This window comes from Mobula birostris, chromosome 31, assembly GCF_030028105.1.
Source record: "Mobula birostris isolate sMobBir1 chromosome 31, sMobBir1.hap1, whole genome shotgun sequence".
Taxonomy (NCBI): Eukaryota; Metazoa; Chordata; class Chondrichthyes; order Myliobatiformes; family Myliobatidae; genus Mobula; species Mobula birostris.
In genome coordinates, this window is record NC_092400.1 from 8,234,161 (window position 1) to 8,252,926 (window position 18,766).

Genomic DNA, 18,766 nt, shown 5'->3' on the forward strand with positions numbered 1-18,766 from the left:
ACATCCTAGTGCTCTTCCCAACTCACATTCAAGTGTACAGGCTGCACACATCATGTATTCACAAACTCAGGAAGATCTGCAATGCATATTCTGCATACTATCCACATTGAGTCCATAAATTCCTTGAACTAATGAAGAAGTAGCAAAAGGCACAAGCACAGCCCAACTCTTACATGAAAGCTTACAGTACAAACAATCAAGGCAATGGAAATTTATCCTCCATTTGGTCCTTTAAGTAAAAGCCTTGCCCCATCACCATTATTCAGTCTTTATACCACCAAATAAATATTTTGCATTATTGTGTAAATAATCAAATACAAGTCAAACTCTATCTTCTCTTCCTCTCCCCCTCCCCCCCACCCCCGCCAATCCGAAGATTATTTTAATTTTGGCCAATTCATATGGTATCAATAAAGAGTAACCAGGTTTCTACACGGCAAGAAAGAGAAATAAATATTGAAGAAAAGAAACAACACTCAAGTAATCTCAAGTCACTTAACTACAAATGAAGAGCCACCATCACATTACGTTGACAGTAGAAACCCACCTAATGGCAAGAACAACATGAATTTACATACATAAACAAACCAGTGAGGCTATGATTGTTAGTTAAAAAATAGATCTGTTTTATGGAAACAATTGTTAATATGTTTAAAGATACTCAAGAGGAGGAATTAACTTGGACAGAGGAACACCAGATGCACACTTCAGTCTACATTTAATTTTCTGACACTATTTTAGTCATTAGGAATGTCTATTTTAAAAACAAATTATTGCAATAAATATACACTTGAATTAAATTACATATTTTACATCAGAATTACTGTATTAACTGACAACAAAATTTCCATGACTTAACTTACCCGTGATTTCAAAGGGATGGATAAGATTTTCACAGAGTAATACTGTTTGGAAACAAGCAACACACTCAAAGGAAGGACCTCAGCAGGCCAGGCAGCATCTATGGAAAAGAGTAAACAATCGATGTTTCGGGCTGAGACCCTTCATCAGGACTAGAGAAAAAAAAATGAAGAGTAGGAGTTAGAAGGGGAGAAGGGAGGAAGAAACACAAGCTGATGGGTGAAATGCGGGGGGAGGAGGGTGAAGTAAAGAGCAAGGATGCAAGACTGCAGAAGGGAGAATTTGATAGGAGAGGACAGAATGTCATAGAAAAGGGGAAGGAGCACCAGAGGGAGATGATGGGCAGGTAAGGAGATAAGGTGAGAAGGGGAAATAAGAACAGGGAATGGTGAGGGGGGGCATTACTGGAACTTTGAGAAACCGGTGTTCATGCCATCAGTTTGGAACACAACGTGATGCTTTCTCCAACCTAAATGTGGCCTCATTGCCAAAATAGAGGAGGCCATGGACTCTCATGTCGGAAGTGGAATTAAAGTGGGTGGCCACTGGGAAATCCCACTTTCTTTGGTGGATGGAGCATAGGTATTCAGCAACACGGTCTCCCAATCCACGTCAGGTCTCACCGATATACAGGAGGCCGCACTGGGAGCGCCGGATACAGTAAATGACCCCAACAGAATCACAGGTGAAGTATCACCTCATCTGGAAGGACTGTTTGGGGTCCTGAATGGTAATGAAGGAGGTGGTATAGGGGCAGGTGTAACACTTGTTCTGCTTGCAAGGATAAGTGCCAGGAAAAAGATCAGTGGGGAAGGATGAGTGGACAAGGGCATCACATAGGGACTGAACCCCGTGGAAAGCAGAAAGTGGGGTGGGGGGGGGAGAGAGAATGTGTGCTAGATCGTGGGATACCATTGGAAATGGTGGAAGTTCCGGAGAAATATGTGCTGGACATGGAGGCTGGTGGGGTGATAGGTGAGGACAAGAGGAATCCTACCCTGGTGGGTGGCGGAAGGATGGGTTGAGGGCAGACAGACACAAAATGGAAGAGATGGGGTTGAGGGCAGCATTGATGGAAGAAGGGAAGCCCCTTCCTTTGAAGGAGAAGGACATCTCATTAGTTCTGGAATGAAAAGCCTCATCCTGAGAGCAGATGTGGTGGAGATGAAGGAATTGAGAGAAGATGATGGCATTTTTACAAGTAACAGGGTGAGAAGAGGTATAGTCCAGGTAGCTGTGAGAATTAGTAGGTTTATTAAGACATCAGTAGATAAACTGTTTCCAGAGATAGAGACAGAGAGATAGAGAAAGGGGATGGGGGTGTCGGAAAAGTACTGGATAAATTTGAGGGCAGGTTGGAAGTTGGAGGCAAAGTTGATGAAATCGACAAGCTTGCATAGGTGCAGGAAGCAGCACCAATGTAGTCGTCAATGTTGCGTAGGAAGAGTTGGGGAGTGATACCAGTGTAGGCTTGGAACATAGAACGTTTCATATAGCGGACAAAAAGACAAACATAACTGAGACCCATGCAAGTGCCCGTGGCCACACCTTTTTTTGTTTGAAGGAAGTGGGAGGAGCTGAAGGAGAAATTTTTGAAAGTGAGGATAAATTCTGCCAAACAGAGTAGAGTGGTGGTGGAGGGGAAATTTTTGGGATTGGTGTCCAGAAAGAAAGAGAGAGCTTTGAGACCTTCCAGGTAGGGGATGGAGGTGCATAGGGACTGGACATCCATAGTGAAAATAAGATGCTCTGAGCCAGGGAACTTGAGTTCATTGAAAAGATCAAGAGTATGTCAAGTGTCATAGATGTAGGTATGACAACATGCTGGAGGAACTCAGCAGGTCGGGCAGCATCCGTGGAAAAGATCGGTCAACGTTTCAGGCCGGAACCCTTCGTCAGGACTGAAACGTTTCGGGTTCCGGCCCGAAACGTCGACCGATCTTTTCCACGGATGCTGCCCGACCTGCTGAGTTCCTCCAGCGTGTTGTGAGTGTTGCTTTGACCCCAGCATCTACAGAGTATTTTGTGTGTAGGTATGACAAGACTGAACCGGGGGATAAAACCGAGTCGAGGTATGCAGATACAAGTTCAGTGGGGCAGGAACAAGCAGAAACAATAGGTCTACCTGGATAGGCTGTTTCTAGTTCTTGGGTAGGAGGTAGAAACGGGAGGTGCAGGGTGAGGGAACTACAAGGTGGTGGTAGTGGATGGGAGATCCCCAGAGTTAATAAGGTCGGTGATGGTGTGGGAGACAATGGCCTGGTGCTCCTTGGTGAAATCCTGTTTGAGGGGTAACAGGAGGTGTCTGACAGTTGTCACTGGGCCTCAGCAAGGTAGAGGTCAGTCCGCCAGACTACTATAGCATACTCCTTATCTGCGGGTTTGATGGTGAGGTTAGGATTAGTGCGGAAAGAGTGGACAGCAGTGCCTTCGGTAGGAGTGAGATTGTAATTGGAGAGTTTTCTTCTTCTGACTCCTCAACTTTTTTTCTCCGGTCCTGATGATGGGTCTCTGCCTAAAACGTCGACTGCATTCTTTTCCATTGATGCTGTCTTGCCTACTGAGTTCCTCCAGCATTTTGTGTGTGTTGCTTAGATTTCCAGCATCTGCATATTTCCTCTTCTTTCAATTTGGAAACATGTTCTTTGGCCCAACTGGTCCATGCCAACCACAGCATCTTCCCTGCTTGTCCCAGTTGCCAACCTTCAGCACATAAACCTCCACGCCCCTCCCCTCCATGAACTTAGCTAAATGCCTCTTAAATGTTGGAATTGTACCCACCTCAACCACTTCTTCTGGCAGCTTATTCTAGGTACATACTATCTTCTTTGTAAAGTTACCTCCAAAGTCTCTTAAAATTGCTTAATTCTCTTAAATCTTGTATCATGCCTCTTATTTTGATTCTTATCTTGACTCTCCAACCATAGGAAAAGATTGAAAATCCACCTACCTATATCCCTCATTCTTCTGCACTCCAGAGTAAAGATCCAGCGTGTCCAACTTCTCCCTCAACTCAGGTCCTTCAGTCTAGGCAGTACCGTTGTAAAACATTTCTGCACCCCTCACCAGCTTGACAATGTGTTTCCAATAATGGGATGACCGTAACTGTACACAGCGTTGCCAATGTGGCCTCACCAATGACTTGTATATCTGCAACATAATGTCCCTACTCCTAAGCTCAATGTCCTGACTGATGAAGGCCAGCATACTAAGTGCCTTCTTCTCAAAGTCATAATCAATTTATTATCAAAGTACATAAATGTTACCATATACAGTGGATTCCAGTGAAATGGGACACACCAGGAACAGTACATTTTGGTCCACCTCCGATCCCTAATCAGGGCTTGCTTACAGATCTCTGGTTTCTTTCTCTTGTAATCAATGTCCAGCTTTTCGATTTTGTTGAGATTGAGTGAGAGGCTGTTGTTGTGGTACCATTCACCCAGATTTTCAATCTGTTTCAATCTCACCACCTCTGGCTTGGCCAGCAACAGTAGTGTCGTCAGCAAAACTAAATACAGCATTGGAGCTGTACTTAGCCACACAATCAAAGGTACAGTTTAAAATGAGTAAAGCAGGGAGATAAACACCCAGCTTTGTGGTGCACCTGTGCTGATGGTGATCATGGAGATGTTATTGCCAATCTTCAGTGACTGGGGTATGCAATTGAGGACATGGAGGCTCCAGTTGCACAGGGAGACATTAAGGCCTAGGTCTTGGAACTTAGTGGTTAGCCTTGAGAGGATGTTTGTGTTGAATGCCAAGCTGTAGGCAATGAAGAGTGCCCTGAAGTGTGCATCTTCACTGTCCAGGTGTCCCAGAGCTGAGTGAAAAACCAGTGAAATAGCATCTGCTGTTGACCTTTTGTGATGGTAGGCAAATTGGAGCGGATCCAGGCAGGATGTGCTTCATGACCAACCTCTCAGCACACTTCATTACAGTGGATGCAAGTGCTACTGAACAATAGTCATTGAGGCAGGTTACCATATTCGTCTTGGGCACCAGTATGATTGATGTCTGCTTGAAGCACATGCCGAAGTGAGAGGTTTGAAATGTCCATAAACACTCCAGCCAGCTGATTAGCACAGGTCTTCAGTACTCAGCCAGGCATGCTGTCCAGGCCATACGTATTCACCCTCCTGAAGGATACTCTCATGTCGGTCTCAGAGCCTGAGATCACAGGGTTTTCTGGCTGTGGGGGTTCATGAAGGTACCTCCACGCTCTGTTGGTCAAAGCAAACATAAAAGGCATTATGCTTATCTGGGAGAAAAACCTTGTTGTTAATTATGTTGCTTGTTTCTGCTTTGTAAGGGCCCCGACACAACTATCAAATATTCTTCTGTGATTCAAGTTTTGTCCCGAATTGCCACTTTTCATGTGAGAAAGCTTTTGAGATGTCATTCTTGGATCTCTTGTACTTTCTTTGATGGCCAGTCCTGAATGCCATCGAACAAGCCTTCAGCATATTTCAAATCTCTTGGTTCATCCAGGGGTTCTGTTTGGGGAAGATTCTGAATGATTTTGTGAAAACACACTTACTCACGAGGGTCTACAAAGTCCATTACAACCGTAGCGTATTCATTCAGATCTTCTGATGATACTTGAACGCGGCCCAGCTGTCCCCTAGAAGGCATAGTTTATTCTGTTCAAGAGCCACTGCCATCATGCTGATTGGTTCCTTTAAAAGCTTGTGATGCTCTTTTCCCATTGGTTGGCTTATGTGCACAACAGAACCCATCTCCGGTTCCGGGCACCCTGACAGTATAAAAGATAGAACGTGCAGAGGGTTCATCCTCTTTCTTTCCCGCCACCTGCAGGGTCCGACTTCAGGATGACTTCATGACCAGGCCTGAAGGACCACTGAGAAAGAGCACTGCAAACAAAGACCGGCCCCTCCAACCCCGTGGCTTTAGATAAGTATCTGTTTGTAGCATGCTTACTCCTTGGGTTTTATAAATCTGGGAGGCTTAGCAGAGTATCTATTCATTTAAAGGGTAACTGAATGTACAGTGTAGTGGTTTTGGGTAGCTTCGACAAACACTTGCTTAACTAGATGCCTAAATTAGTGTTTCACTTTTCATTTCTTAAACAAATACCTAATATATCTATTTTTAAATCTTTGTCTCCTGCTTCGTTCATTGGATCCTTGAACCTGCTCTCCCACGTTACATTTGGCGTAATCAGCAGAATCCAGTGTTTGGGACAGATGAGTATTTTTACATGGATGAGTAAGAAAGAACAACCCCCACATGAAAGATGGAAATTTCCCCTGCTAAAGTTTAAGGGAATGGGGGATTCTCAGATCCCTGTAAACAATCAATTAAGTACTGACTATGTCTGTGACTGCAGTGTGTTTGAATAATGTCTACAGCTGCCTTCTTTGGAGCGAGATAAGGTTTAAAGTTCACCCAGATCCACATAAGATGTCTTCTGGCTTTTCACACCTTTTGATCTTGACAAAAGGCAGTACCTGATGGAAATTAGGCAGAACATTCCTTTCTTGATTAAAGCACAAATTTGACGGGTGTTCTTATCTTTGTAATTAAGTTGTGGCTCCAACAAATCAGGTAGGACATTCCTTTCTTTAATTAAGGTGGCTGGAGTGTCTATCAAACTGATTGTTCTTTGTATCAATAGTCCATTGACTTGGCTGGAATGCTTATCAAATTGATTGTTCTTTTGTATGGGGGGCCTTATAACTTCTAACAATTCTGACATCAGGCAGTGAACTTGTTGAACCGCCGGGGAGATGAGAAGGTTTCTCTCCCTGATGTCGGGTCCAAGTTCACTCGTCGGCTGAGCTCGCAGAAATAAGCTGGTGAAAAGATAAGTAACACTTTTTCTGCTGTTGTTATTTGATCCAGCAAATTTACGTTTACGCCCCTAGGTGCTTAGATAATAGTGCAGGATTTGGTAGCCACCTTAACCTAATGCGGGGTTACAGACCGACTGAAAATTGTTCAGATCAATTTGATTCCCCCAGGTTGAAACCAAACACCACATTCTGTCCATACTTAATTCATTAGGATTTCCCAGGAGAAAGGGCAGCTGAAAGGATGCTTTCTGGCTGCTTTCAGCCGTGGTAAAGCACCAACACAAACAGATCGCAGGTCTCAAGGATGAGAATGCAGAGATGCGTGAGCATTGTATTGCCACGGGGGAAGCTGCCACAATGGGACAGACTCGGCCACAGCGCTAGAACAGTACAGAGACAGCCTGTCAGCTAATGAAGGTACAAAAGTTAGAGGCAGCCCAAAGAGCTAAGTGGCAACCAGATCCCATTAAGATATGAGCCATGATGAGGAGAGGTGATGATCTCAACACAAGTATAGGAAACGGGGATGTCTGGCTAGAAGCTGAGGATGGGGAAGGGGATAGAACGGAGCTCTGGGATTCCCTCTCAAAAAGATTGCCCTACCCCTAGACCCTACAAACCAGGCCCATACTGGGCAAGCGGCCTCTTCCACCCCAGAGGTGGAGGACATTGGCCACAAATTGGTATGTAGTAGTACAGTGGACCCCTCCATGACCACAGTGACCAGGGAGTTCTCCACTAAAGAATTGATAGAATTAGGAGATCGGTACAGACAGAGATTTGGGGAGTCACTGGCCACTTGGCTGTTGAGAATACGGAATAGGAGGGTACTGGAATGACCCTATCTAATGCAGAGATGGGCATTTTAGCAGGCTTATCATCTTAGCATGCAATTAATAGCAGCCTGAGGTCATCGCTCAGATCCCAGGAGGCTAATTTAACGCTGTGGGAAAGAGTAGAAGCAGCAGTTAGAGTCAGATGCCCTTCCCTCCTTGAATGGGAATTAAAGCCCTGAGTGGAACGGAGCACAGTAGAGGGAGGCACTAAGGTCCTTCGCCAGTGGCCTCTCATTACTGAATTACACAACGGTAGTGATAACCTGCCAGAGTATGTGGAATTAACCTTTGCTATGATAGCACATCTGGTTGTGGCAGCAGCCACCCATCTAAAAGGAGTAGCGCTGTCTTTAATAGGGCCAGCAGTGGGTCAACCGGTAAGTATAGCCATACAATTGTTTCAAGGGCTGGAGTATGCAGATGAAGGTACGGAAGATGGATAGGCAAACGGAGGTGGTGTGGAACCCCATATAACCCGTAAGGAGATGTTTTTAGCACAGCTTAAGGCAGGGGTACTGAAGGACAGGATTGAAGGGGTTCCTAATTCTACCTTATATGAGAGGTGGAGGAAACGCTGCGAGGGGAAGCCAGGCAAGGGTAAAGCCAAGGGAGGGGTGTCATCTTCTAATCCCTCCTCAGATAGAAGCTTGCCTGATTTCCACATCTCAAAAGGACAGGATTCCATATATCCCATGCTGGAGTCATTACAAAAGGCCGTAGCTGACCTCCAGTGCCAGCAGTCGTCCACCAATGCGTGGTGTGCCCCTGTCCTGCTTCCCTTGAGCTGTGGTCAGGTTCCCTTCTTCCTACACAGGAAGTCACTTTGCAGGTGGCCCTCTAAGCAGTATCGGCAGGACCGATGACTGTATTAGTGGTGGCATCTCCTGAATGTATTCTGGGCAATAATGTGTTGAGGAGCAGATCATTGCAGACAGGCAAGGGTAATTTTTCCTTTGGGGTAGCCCAGGCGAAGGCGCTGGTGGGATTGGCCAAGTGAGAGTCTTTGGTGATTCTGTTCCCCTCAAAGGTGGTCAACACCAACAGTATCGGATCCCGGGAGGCACCAAACAAATTGGGGAGACTGTACAAGCCCTAGTATGTGAGGGAGTCATTTGCCCTGCCGTGTCTCCCTATGACAGTCTGGTGTGGCCAGTGCAGAAGTGAGATGGGACATAGTGCATGATGGTCAATTATCGACAGTTGAACAAACACACATTGCCTCTCACAAGCACTGTTCCACATGTAGTTACCATCATTGAGGTACAGGGGTGGGGGGGGGGGCGCGGGGAAGCATTTTTATGCGGTAGTGGATCTGACCAATGCCTTTTCCTTCATTCCCTTGGGTCCAGAATCGCAGGACCAGTTTGTCTTTACGTGGGAAGGTAGGCAGTACACTTTCAGCTGCCTCCTCCAGGGATATGTACACAGTCCTACATTGTGTCACAGCGTGAAAGCCAAGATTTACAGAAGATACAGTTAGATCCGTGTATCACTACATAGACAATGTGCTGTTACAGGGACCCTCACAGGAAGCAGTGCAGCAGATATTGGATGACTTAGTCAGCTACCTCCCTGGGGAAGCGAGAGTGGTCCATCAACCCCCAGAAGATACAAGACCCCAGTCAGAATGTTCTATTCCAGAGAATATAGTGCCATTCTGGACAGCAGGAAATAACTGAAAAGGCTAAGTATAAGATTCTGAATACTGCCGTCCCACCTCAAAGGAGGAGCCACAGCATTTTGTTGAACTTGGAGTATTGACGCCAACATATACCCCACCTGACCATAATATTACAGCCTCTATATCAGGTTTCCCACAAAAAGACCATTTTCCAATACAGTCTCACCTTTGAGGCTGCCAGGCAGGCCATGGAACAGGCTCTCCCATTGGTCCTGCGACAAGAGTAGCATACCCTTCAAGCTGCAGGCCTCGGCTACCCCTCAGGTGGCTGAAGAGGTTATGGCAGGTTTTGAAGGGGCATCTTGTCCCCTTCAGGTTTTGAGCTAAGGCCCACCCCCAGACAGCAACATAATACACCCCCTTTAAGAAGCTGTTATTGGCCCGTTACTTGGCTCTGCAGGTCACTGAACACCAGACAGCCTCTGAGTCAGTAGTGCTGCGACCGTATCTCCCTTTCATGAAGTGGGTAAAATCCACAAAGAGGGCTATATCCAACAGTCTTCAATCATCATATGGAAATGGTATGGCGCAAACAGGGCCGAGAAAGGTCCTAATGAGGTGAGCCGGCTCAATAAGCAGGTTATGTCTGCCTGATATTCACCATTGCACTCTCGATGAAATCCCTACAATCAACCCCTCAACCAAACAGTGGGGTAAGCCAAACGATGATCTGATCCCTGAAGAAAAACAATGTCTGGTTCACAGACGGTTCTAGCCGTTGGCAGAGTGGCAAGCAGTGGTGGGAGGCTGTGGCTCTCCACCCTGCAACAGGCAAGGTTGGCACGGGGGGGGGGGGGGGGGAAATCTAGCCAACAGGCTGAATTGTTGACTGTAACTCTGCCCCTCCAAAAGACAATCGAGCCTATCAAGGTCTACACCGAATGCTGGGCAGTCACTAATAGTATGCTGGTTTGGATGCATCACTGGCACATGCAGAACTGGGAGGTACATGGGCAACCTCTTTAGGGGCACTCTTATTGGGAACATATCTGGAGGGATGCATGGAGCTGCAGATTTCTGTCTACTACATAGATGCCCACACCTCTTGGGACACCAAAGAAGCCATTCCTAACCCTGTAGATAGAGCAACAATGTGCTCCAAGGACTGAAGTCACCTTGCAGACTGGACGCTCCAGAAGTGTGGGCATTTGGGGGTGGATGGGATGAGGAAGTGGGCGGAGGCTTAAGGGGTGGCATTAACTTACGATGAGGCCCGAACTACAGCTGTAAATTGCCCGACTTGCAGACAAGTTAAACCCAGAGTACAGCTGGCGGGCCCCTCAGGGCATATGGGGGCCAGTCAGACCTGGCAGCTCAACTTCATCGGGCCTCTGCCGCAACGAAAAAAAAAGCGGTATGTGCTGACAATGATTGACACGTATTTCAGCGTTCTAGTCACAGAGACATGCATCTGTGCTGACCAAGATTACACTATAAAAGGGTTGCAGCATTTGGCATCTACGGATGGGGTTCCCTGGGAGATTTAATCCAACAATGGCACACATTTTACAGGAGCTAAGCTCCAGGATTGGGTCACAGAATCTGCAATAGCTTGAGTAATTCACATCCCATATTACCCTCAGGTGGCGGGCCTAGTCAAACATATGAATGGGCTGTTGAAGCAGCGAATAAAGCTACTGACCCTCCCTATCCATACACTCCAGGGATGGCTGGGTATGTTACAGCAAGCAATGGATCACCAAGCTCCAGGGTTAGCAGTGTATCTGTTCATTTAAAGGGTAACTGAATGTACATTGTAACAACACACATCAAAGTTGCTGGTGAACGCAGCAGGCCAGGCAGCATCTGTAGGAAGAGGTACAGTCGACGTTTCAGGCCGAGACCCTTCGTCAGGACTAACTGAAGAAAGAGTGACTCTTCCTTCAGTTAGTCCTGACGAAGGGTCTCGGCCTGAAACGTCGACTGTACCTTTTCCTAGAGATGCTGCCTGGCCTGCTGCGTTCACCAGCAACTTTGATGTGTGTTGCTTGAATTTCCAGCATCTGCAGAATTCCTGTTGAATGTACATTGTAGTAGTTTTGGGTATCTTGGACCAGGGGTCCCAACCTTTTGCACACTGTGGACCGGTTTAATATTGACAATATTCTTGTGGACCTCGCGTGCATTCGAGTTCAACAATGGGCGTGACAGGGAATGAGGAAAGGTGCAGCTGACTCAAATCAGTTCATATCGCCAAACCATATCATTTCATTGCGGCCCAGTAGCACATGCTCGCGGCCCGGTGGTTGGGGACCACTGTCTTAGACGAATACTTAAATTACTGTTTCAATGTTTACTTCTTAAATAAATACCTAACATATCTATTTTTCAAAAAAGTACTCATCAAAACGATGAAACATTTTCTAACTAACATTCCCAGTCCTTTAAATAATTTTAATAGTCATTTAACCATACATGAATACAAGCAAAATAGCGTTACTCTGGGGCCAATGTGCAAAATGCAATACCAACAGTCATACACAGCACAAAAGCAGTCAGCAGCATGGTTGGCATCCAAGTCCAGCTCCTTCAGTTTCTCAGCCAATCAGCAACTCACTGATGGGCGTAGACCTGCAGTGCTTTATTATTAATGTCCAGCAAGGTCTTGAAATCGTAAAAAAAAAAGTTTAGAAAAGACAAAAACACCTTTGGTTGGCCACATAGAAACTGCTGCATTCAAACACCCGCCATGTTACCGGAAGTACAACACAGCTTGAACATTTCTTAGTCTCCTAATGCAAGAGAATACGATAAGACCATAAGATAAAGGAGCAGAATTAGGCCATTTGGCCACCGAGTCTGCTCTGCCGTTTCATCATGACTGATCTAATTTTCCTCTCAGCCTGTCACCTGACATCTCCCCGTATCCCTTCATGCTCTGACCAATCAAGAACCTACCAACCTCTGCCTTAATCAAACCAGAACAGTGGTCACTCTCAAACATTATCCCAGTCCCCAAGTGTGGATCCCTCACAAAGACAGATAACTACCGCGGTATCAGCTTGACCTGCATCTTAGCAAAGCTATACAATCAGATGATCTTGAACAGGATTCGCACCACCATTGACCCTAAGCTAAGATTCAATCAGAATGATTTTCGGCAGAAGCGCACAACAGTAATGCAAATACTTGCTCTCTGTAGAATCATCAAGAAAGTCAAGAAGAACAACCTACCAGCCGTGCTTACTTACATCAATTTTCGCAAAGCTTTTGACTCCATTCACCAAGGTAAAATGCTGAAGATCTTGAAAGCTTACGAAGTGCCAGACCGTCTACTGAGAGCAATAGAGTCCTGCAGTCTGCAGATGCTGGAAATCTGAGCAACACACACAAAATGCTGGAGGAACTCAGAAGGCCAGGCAGCATCTATGTAAAAAGTAATGACAATGTTTCGGGCTGAAACATCGACTGTACTTTTTTCCAGAGATGCTACCTGACCAGCTGAGTTCCTTTCACCATTTGATATGTTCCAATGAGATCACCCCTCCAGTGAATACAGGCCCAGAGCCATCAAATGCTCTTCATATGACAAGCCATTCAATCCTAGAATCATTTTCATGAATCTCCATTGAAGGCTCTCCAGTTTCAGCACATCCTGTCTAAGATAAGGGGCTAAACCTGCTTACAATACTCCAAGTGAGGCTTCATCTGTGCTTTACAAAGTCTCAACATTACAACCTTGTTTTTATATGCTAGTCCACTTGAAACAAATGTTAACAATGCATTTGCCTTCCTCACCACAGACTCAACCTGCAACTTAACCTTTAGGGAATCCTGCACAAGGACTCCAAGGTCCCTTTGCACCTCAGGTTTTTCTATTTCCTCTTCATTTAGAAAATAGTCAATCCTTTAACTTCTTCTGCCAAAGTGCATGACCATATACTTCCCAACATCGCATTCCATCTGCCATTTCTTTACCCATTCTCCTAGTCTGTCTATGTTCTTCTGTAGCCTCTCTACTTCCTCAAAACTACCTGCCCCTCCACTTATCTTCATATCACCTGCAAACTTTGCAACAAAGGCATCAATTTCATCATCCAAACCATTGGCATATAATGTACAAAAATCATCCCAATACTGACCCCTGTGGAACACCACTAGTCACCAGCAGCCAGCCAGAAAAGGCTGCCTTTATGCCCTCTCTTTGCCTCCTGCCAATCAGCCACTGCTTTATCCATGTAAGAATCTTTCCTGTAATACCGTGGGCTCGTAGTTTGTTAAGCAGCTCATGAGTGGCACTTTGTCAAAGGCCTTCCCTGAAAATCCAAGTGCACAACATCAACCGATTTTTCTGTCTATCCTACTTATTATTTCTACAAAGTATTCCAAAGATATGACGGCAAGATTTTCCCTTGAGGAAACCATGCTGACTACAGCCTATTTTATTATGTGCCTCGAAGTACCCTGAGACCTCATCACTGCTATACAACATCTTCCCAACCACTGAAGTCAGAATAACTGGCCTATAGTTTCCTTTCTTCTGCCTCTCTCCCTTCTTGAAGAGTGGAGTGACATTTGCAATTTTCCAATCTTCCAGAACCATTCCAGAACCTAGTGATTCTTGAAATATCATTACTAATGCCTCCACAATCTCTTCAGCCATCTATTTCAGTTCCAGGTGACTTATCTACCTTCAGATCTTTCAGTTTCCCATGCACCTTCTCTCTAGTTACGGTAACTTCACACACTTCATGCGAGCCTGACACCTGGAACCTCCACCATACTACTAGAGTCTTCCACGGTGAAGACTGTTGCAAAATACAGGTTATATTTGTGCAATTCTCCAATTTCATACTGAGGAATATAAGATGTATACTTTCCAAGAGCCAAGAAACCCCAAGTTGAATACACGACTCCACAGGGTGCCCGACCATGTCATAACCTCACTTGTGCACTCCTATTACAGGTTTCCCCCGCCATCCGAAGGTAGAGCGTTCCTATGAAACGGTTCGTAAGCCAGAATGTTGTAAAGCGAAGAAGCAATTACCATTTATTTATATGGGAAAAATTTGTGAGCGTTCGCAGACCTAAAAATAACCTACCAAATCATGCCAAATAACAACATAAAACCTAAAATAACAGTAACATATAGTAAAAGCAGGAATGATATGATAAATACACAGCCTATATAAAGTAGAAATATTTCTCTACAATCATTGCCTGCACTGTTCTCCGTAGTGAAAACCTCACGCAAGCACTCTTGGCAGAAACACTCTCTCCAGTAACCTTTAAGCTATGAAGCTGCCAAATCACACCAAATAACGCATAAAAATACACAGCCTATATAAAGTAGAAACAATGTATGTACAGTGTAGTATCACTTACCGGAATTGGGAAGACAGCGCAGAGCATATTGACGATGGCGTGTTAGGCTAAGTCATCGGAGGTTGGGGTGGTGCAGTGGTCCCCACTCTCCAGGCCGCCGACCAATACCGATCCACGAAGCATGCAGGAGTACAGCAGTGGCCGGGACGCACCCAGCACCTCTTTAAGAAAAAAGCCAAAATAAACAAGCTAATTAATTAGGTGCCGCCCGGCACGTAAATGTCGGCCCAGATCAGAGGCGACGCAATCGGCAATTGCCTCTGATCTGGGCCGATATTTACGTGCCAGGCGGCACCTAATTAACTAGCTTGTTTATTTCGGCTTTTTTTCTTAAAGATGTGCTGGGGGTGTCCTGGCTACCGCTGCATTCTCCGCGGCAATGTATCGGTTCGCAGACCGGGGGTTGGGGGTGGTGGGACACTGAGGTGTCATCTCATCGTTGTCTGTTTCCATCAGGGCAGGCAGGTCATCTTCTTCTATGTCTGCCTGCCTCGATGTCGAAGGTCGAGGTTCGTCGTCTGCTGTGACTGATGTGGAAGGCTTGAAAAACGACAGTATGCTTGACTGCTAGCCTCGCGCATTTTTCTATGATACAGTTCTTTGTAAGCACTCAAACCATCTTGCAAATATGCCCTAAACCAACATACCCTTTCAAAATTAAAGTCGTATTTTATCATTGCAGCAAAAATCTCACGCAGTTGCTTCACGTTCAGTTCCTGGACGACTTCACTTCCGGTCTGTTCGCTACTGCATTCAGTTTCGATTGTTATCCTTTCTTTTTTCAATTGCATCAGCTCTTCATCTATCAGTTCTTGGTCATGGGATGCCAAAACCTCTTCAACATCATCTTCGTCAACTTCCACAAGCCAAACTCACTTTGTCCTTGCTTCGTTCACCACGATCGAAACGCTTAATTATGTTTAGTTTTACACTAAGTGTAACACCCTTACGAGCTCTTTTAGGCTTTTCCGATACCTTAGAACTCATCTTGGAAACGGATGCTCACAGGCACATGTTTAAGCAATGCCGGCTAGAATGCAGTTCCGAATCCGGGGGAGCAGTGGCTGCTCGGGGCGCGCGCTGCTTTTTATCGCGCGCTGCCTTTTTTCGTAACAGTGAAAACACTTCTGTTAGCGAAAACAGGTAACTAATGTAGGTCTTTCATAACAGTGAGGTTTCGTAAAGCGAATGTTCAAAAACCGGGGGACACCTGTACTGTAAGAAAAATGTCAGCGTTCCTTATCAGTAAACTTATTATGTAGTTGCTGGATTAGCAAAAGACTTAACTGATTTTCTCTGGGAAGGAAATTTACTCTCTTACTTCTCTGACTTGTATGGATTTCAAACCCACAGCACCAACTTTAACTCTTCATTCTGAAATGAACTAGTAAATCACTGTTACAGTCTACAATTATTGCATCAACGAAGTTAGATACAACCTTTCTCACAGAATCACACCTTCTGCCAATGTCCAAAACTCCTCCAAAGCTATCCCAAGTTACATCCTGCTCAACATTAAAAAAAAGAGGCCCACCTATAATGAAGGCACAATAGTATCAAAGTTCTAGGCGTCCTCAATGTTGCTGTGAACTTTCATGGTTTGCAGTGATTTAGTCAAATATGCACAAAGGAAACCCCTGTTGTTTACCACCTGTCTTCCTTCAATTAATGAATCAGAATTACTCCATGCTGAAGGCAACTCAGCAGCACAAGGAGTACATTACTGGTGAAAGAGTTTAAATATTTATCACCAAGGGTGTCTTAGTAGATGTACGAACGGCCAAGTCCAGAAGATACAGCTGCTATACTGGACTTGAGGAAGATCATGAAGGAAACACATAAGTAAACTTGAACTTGTCTGCATCATCTATTATATACATTTTGCATAATTACATAGTTTGAAGCATCCATTACACAATCCTTCTGGAGACAAGTCATAACTTGAAATTAACACAAAAGCAAACAACAGGAATTCGATGTGTGTTGCGTTAATTAAGACAAAAGGTCTGCTTGGGATAAGTTTAAAATCTGACCCAATCAAATCAAATTTGACCTTGACCAAGGTAATTAATTTCTACTATTTCACTACCATTGTAAAAAAAAATTCAATCATGACCAGTTTAGGTGCTGAAACACCAAATATTAAACAGGCGCCAAAATCAATCAGAACAATTACATGTCAAAAGGTCAAAGTAAATTTAATATCCAAGTATTAAATGACACCAAAATTCAACCATGAAATTAATTTTCTTGCAGACATTCACAGCAAATAAAAGAAACACAACAGAATCGATGAAAGACTACAACCAACAGGACAAACGACTATGTGCAAAAGACAACTGTGCAAATACAAAATGTAAGTAAATAATAAATTAATTAGTAAGCAACCTGTACAAAGAACTTAAGACGAAGAGTCCCTGAAAGTGAGTCCATAGGTTGTAGGAGCAGTTCAGTGATGGGGTGAGTGAAGCTATCCCCTTTCGTTCAACAGTCTAATAGATCAGCTAATAACTGCTCCTGAACCTGGTGGTGTGGGTTCTGAGGCTCCTGTACATCCTTCCTGATTACAGCACTGAGAAATTAGCATAGCCTGGATGATGAAGGTCATTGATGAGGGAAGCAGCTTTCTTACGTCAGTGCTCCATGTAGATGTGCTTGTGGTGCGGAGGGCTTTACCTATGATGGACTAAGCTGTACCCACTACTTTTTGTACGCTTTTCTGTTCCAGAGCATTGGTGCTTCCATACCAGGCCAAGTAAACATGAACATATGTCAGAATGTTCCTCACTTAACTCGCAATATTAAGAGAACCAGTCTTTCATACAATTATGCTACGGATATACTGGGTGCAAAGGGATTGAAAGGGTATATCCAAAAACAATCCAAGTTAGGATTTAACCAACATTCAGGTTAAATACCCTGCACCATCCAATATACTTTATTTGCTCAAACGTGCAGACCGAGTATGAAAAAGCTGTAAATATCACTACTACCTACTAAAACTAGCATACTAGTAACATCTATTTGGACAGGGTCCCAATGGGAACAAGTGACTCTGCATTAAATTTGAATGGAAAAGGGTGAAAATAACAGAGCAATTTCTCAACCGTTTGCTGATCTGTCTAAAGCTACCCCAACACTCAAAGACATGCTGGAATTACTGAAGTCCACAAAAATAAGAAAACATTGAGATATGGTCTGCGAGTCAATCAATGAGACCGAGTTGCCTTTCTAGTGGGAGTTTACTTAAAGTTTGGGCAAGCGTACAGCAGCAGCCATTGCCACTGTTACCACGGACAACCCACTCCCCCGATTTGTAGGGGAAGAGTCGAGGCCCGGGGATCTGCCTGCACTCCCGGGATACGGTTACCTACCGGTCTCCGCCTCTGTACCTGAGGCCCACCAGCCGGCTGCAGCAACCCGCCCTCTTCCGCACCCTCCGCCACAAACGGACGGGAAGTTACCTTCATCGGAGTCGCGGCCGCGGATACTGCGTTCGTCCTCATCGTCGACGCTGTCTAGCTCCTCCTCGTCGTTGTAATAGTCGACAATGGGCGAGAGGAGAGCCGCGGACATCTTCCCCGCCGAGCTGCCCGCCCCCTCTCCCTCCTCGGGCAAGCACACCGACCGGCGCTCCGCCGCCTGCCTGCCGGGGCCTCGCACCGCTGGCACGGGCAGCAAGCACGGCCGCCAGCGATCGCCCGGCTACCGCGACAGCAACCCGACAGCCAGTCAACTCCGGTGACCAGAGTGAACCCTACCATCCAGACAGACTTTGGAAATCGCCATCAGGCAGAGGCAGAGGCAGCTAACCGGTGGGACCTCCCTGCTGGAGGGAGCGCGCGATCCGGGCTCCACTCAATGACACTTGTAACCACTGTGCAATATTGTCATTGTGTATGCTGCAATTATTACCCTTCACATGTTTCTATGGAAGAAAAATGTCAATTGCATGCACTCCAACACATTGAAATTTGCTGTTTTGTAATTCTAATAAATCTTGTTAAAGATTTTAATAAATGTAAATGATAACGTTATAATAATTTTTTCCACCTAGTTGTTGACTGAGCTACTGGATGTTTACCCCAGTGCTTTGCTTTGTTTTCACTTAGGATCTTTCATCAATCACATGCAACGAACTATAAACAAGTCCCTCCAGTTTACTCAACACGCATCAAAGTTGCTGGTGAACGCAGCAGGCCAGGCAGCATCTCTAGGAAGAGATACAGTCGACGTTTCGGGCCGAG

General features: G+C 45.2%; 1 protein-coding gene across 1 annotated transcript in view; it reads right to left on the reverse strand.

Annotated features, from left to right (window-relative positions):
• suds3 (SDS3 homolog, SIN3A corepressor complex component) overlaps positions 1-18,359 on the reverse strand; it is a 61,556-nt gene extending 43,197 nt beyond the window's left edge. The window contains exon 1 of the mRNA XM_072247678.1: positions 17,984-18,359. Within this exon, the coding sequence (XP_072103779.1) occupies positions 17,984-18,095 (112 nt within the window). The 5' untranslated portion in view covers positions 18,096-18,359. The remainder of the gene's footprint in view (positions 1-17,983) is intronic.
• Positions 18,360-18,766: the final 407 nt, after the last annotated feature.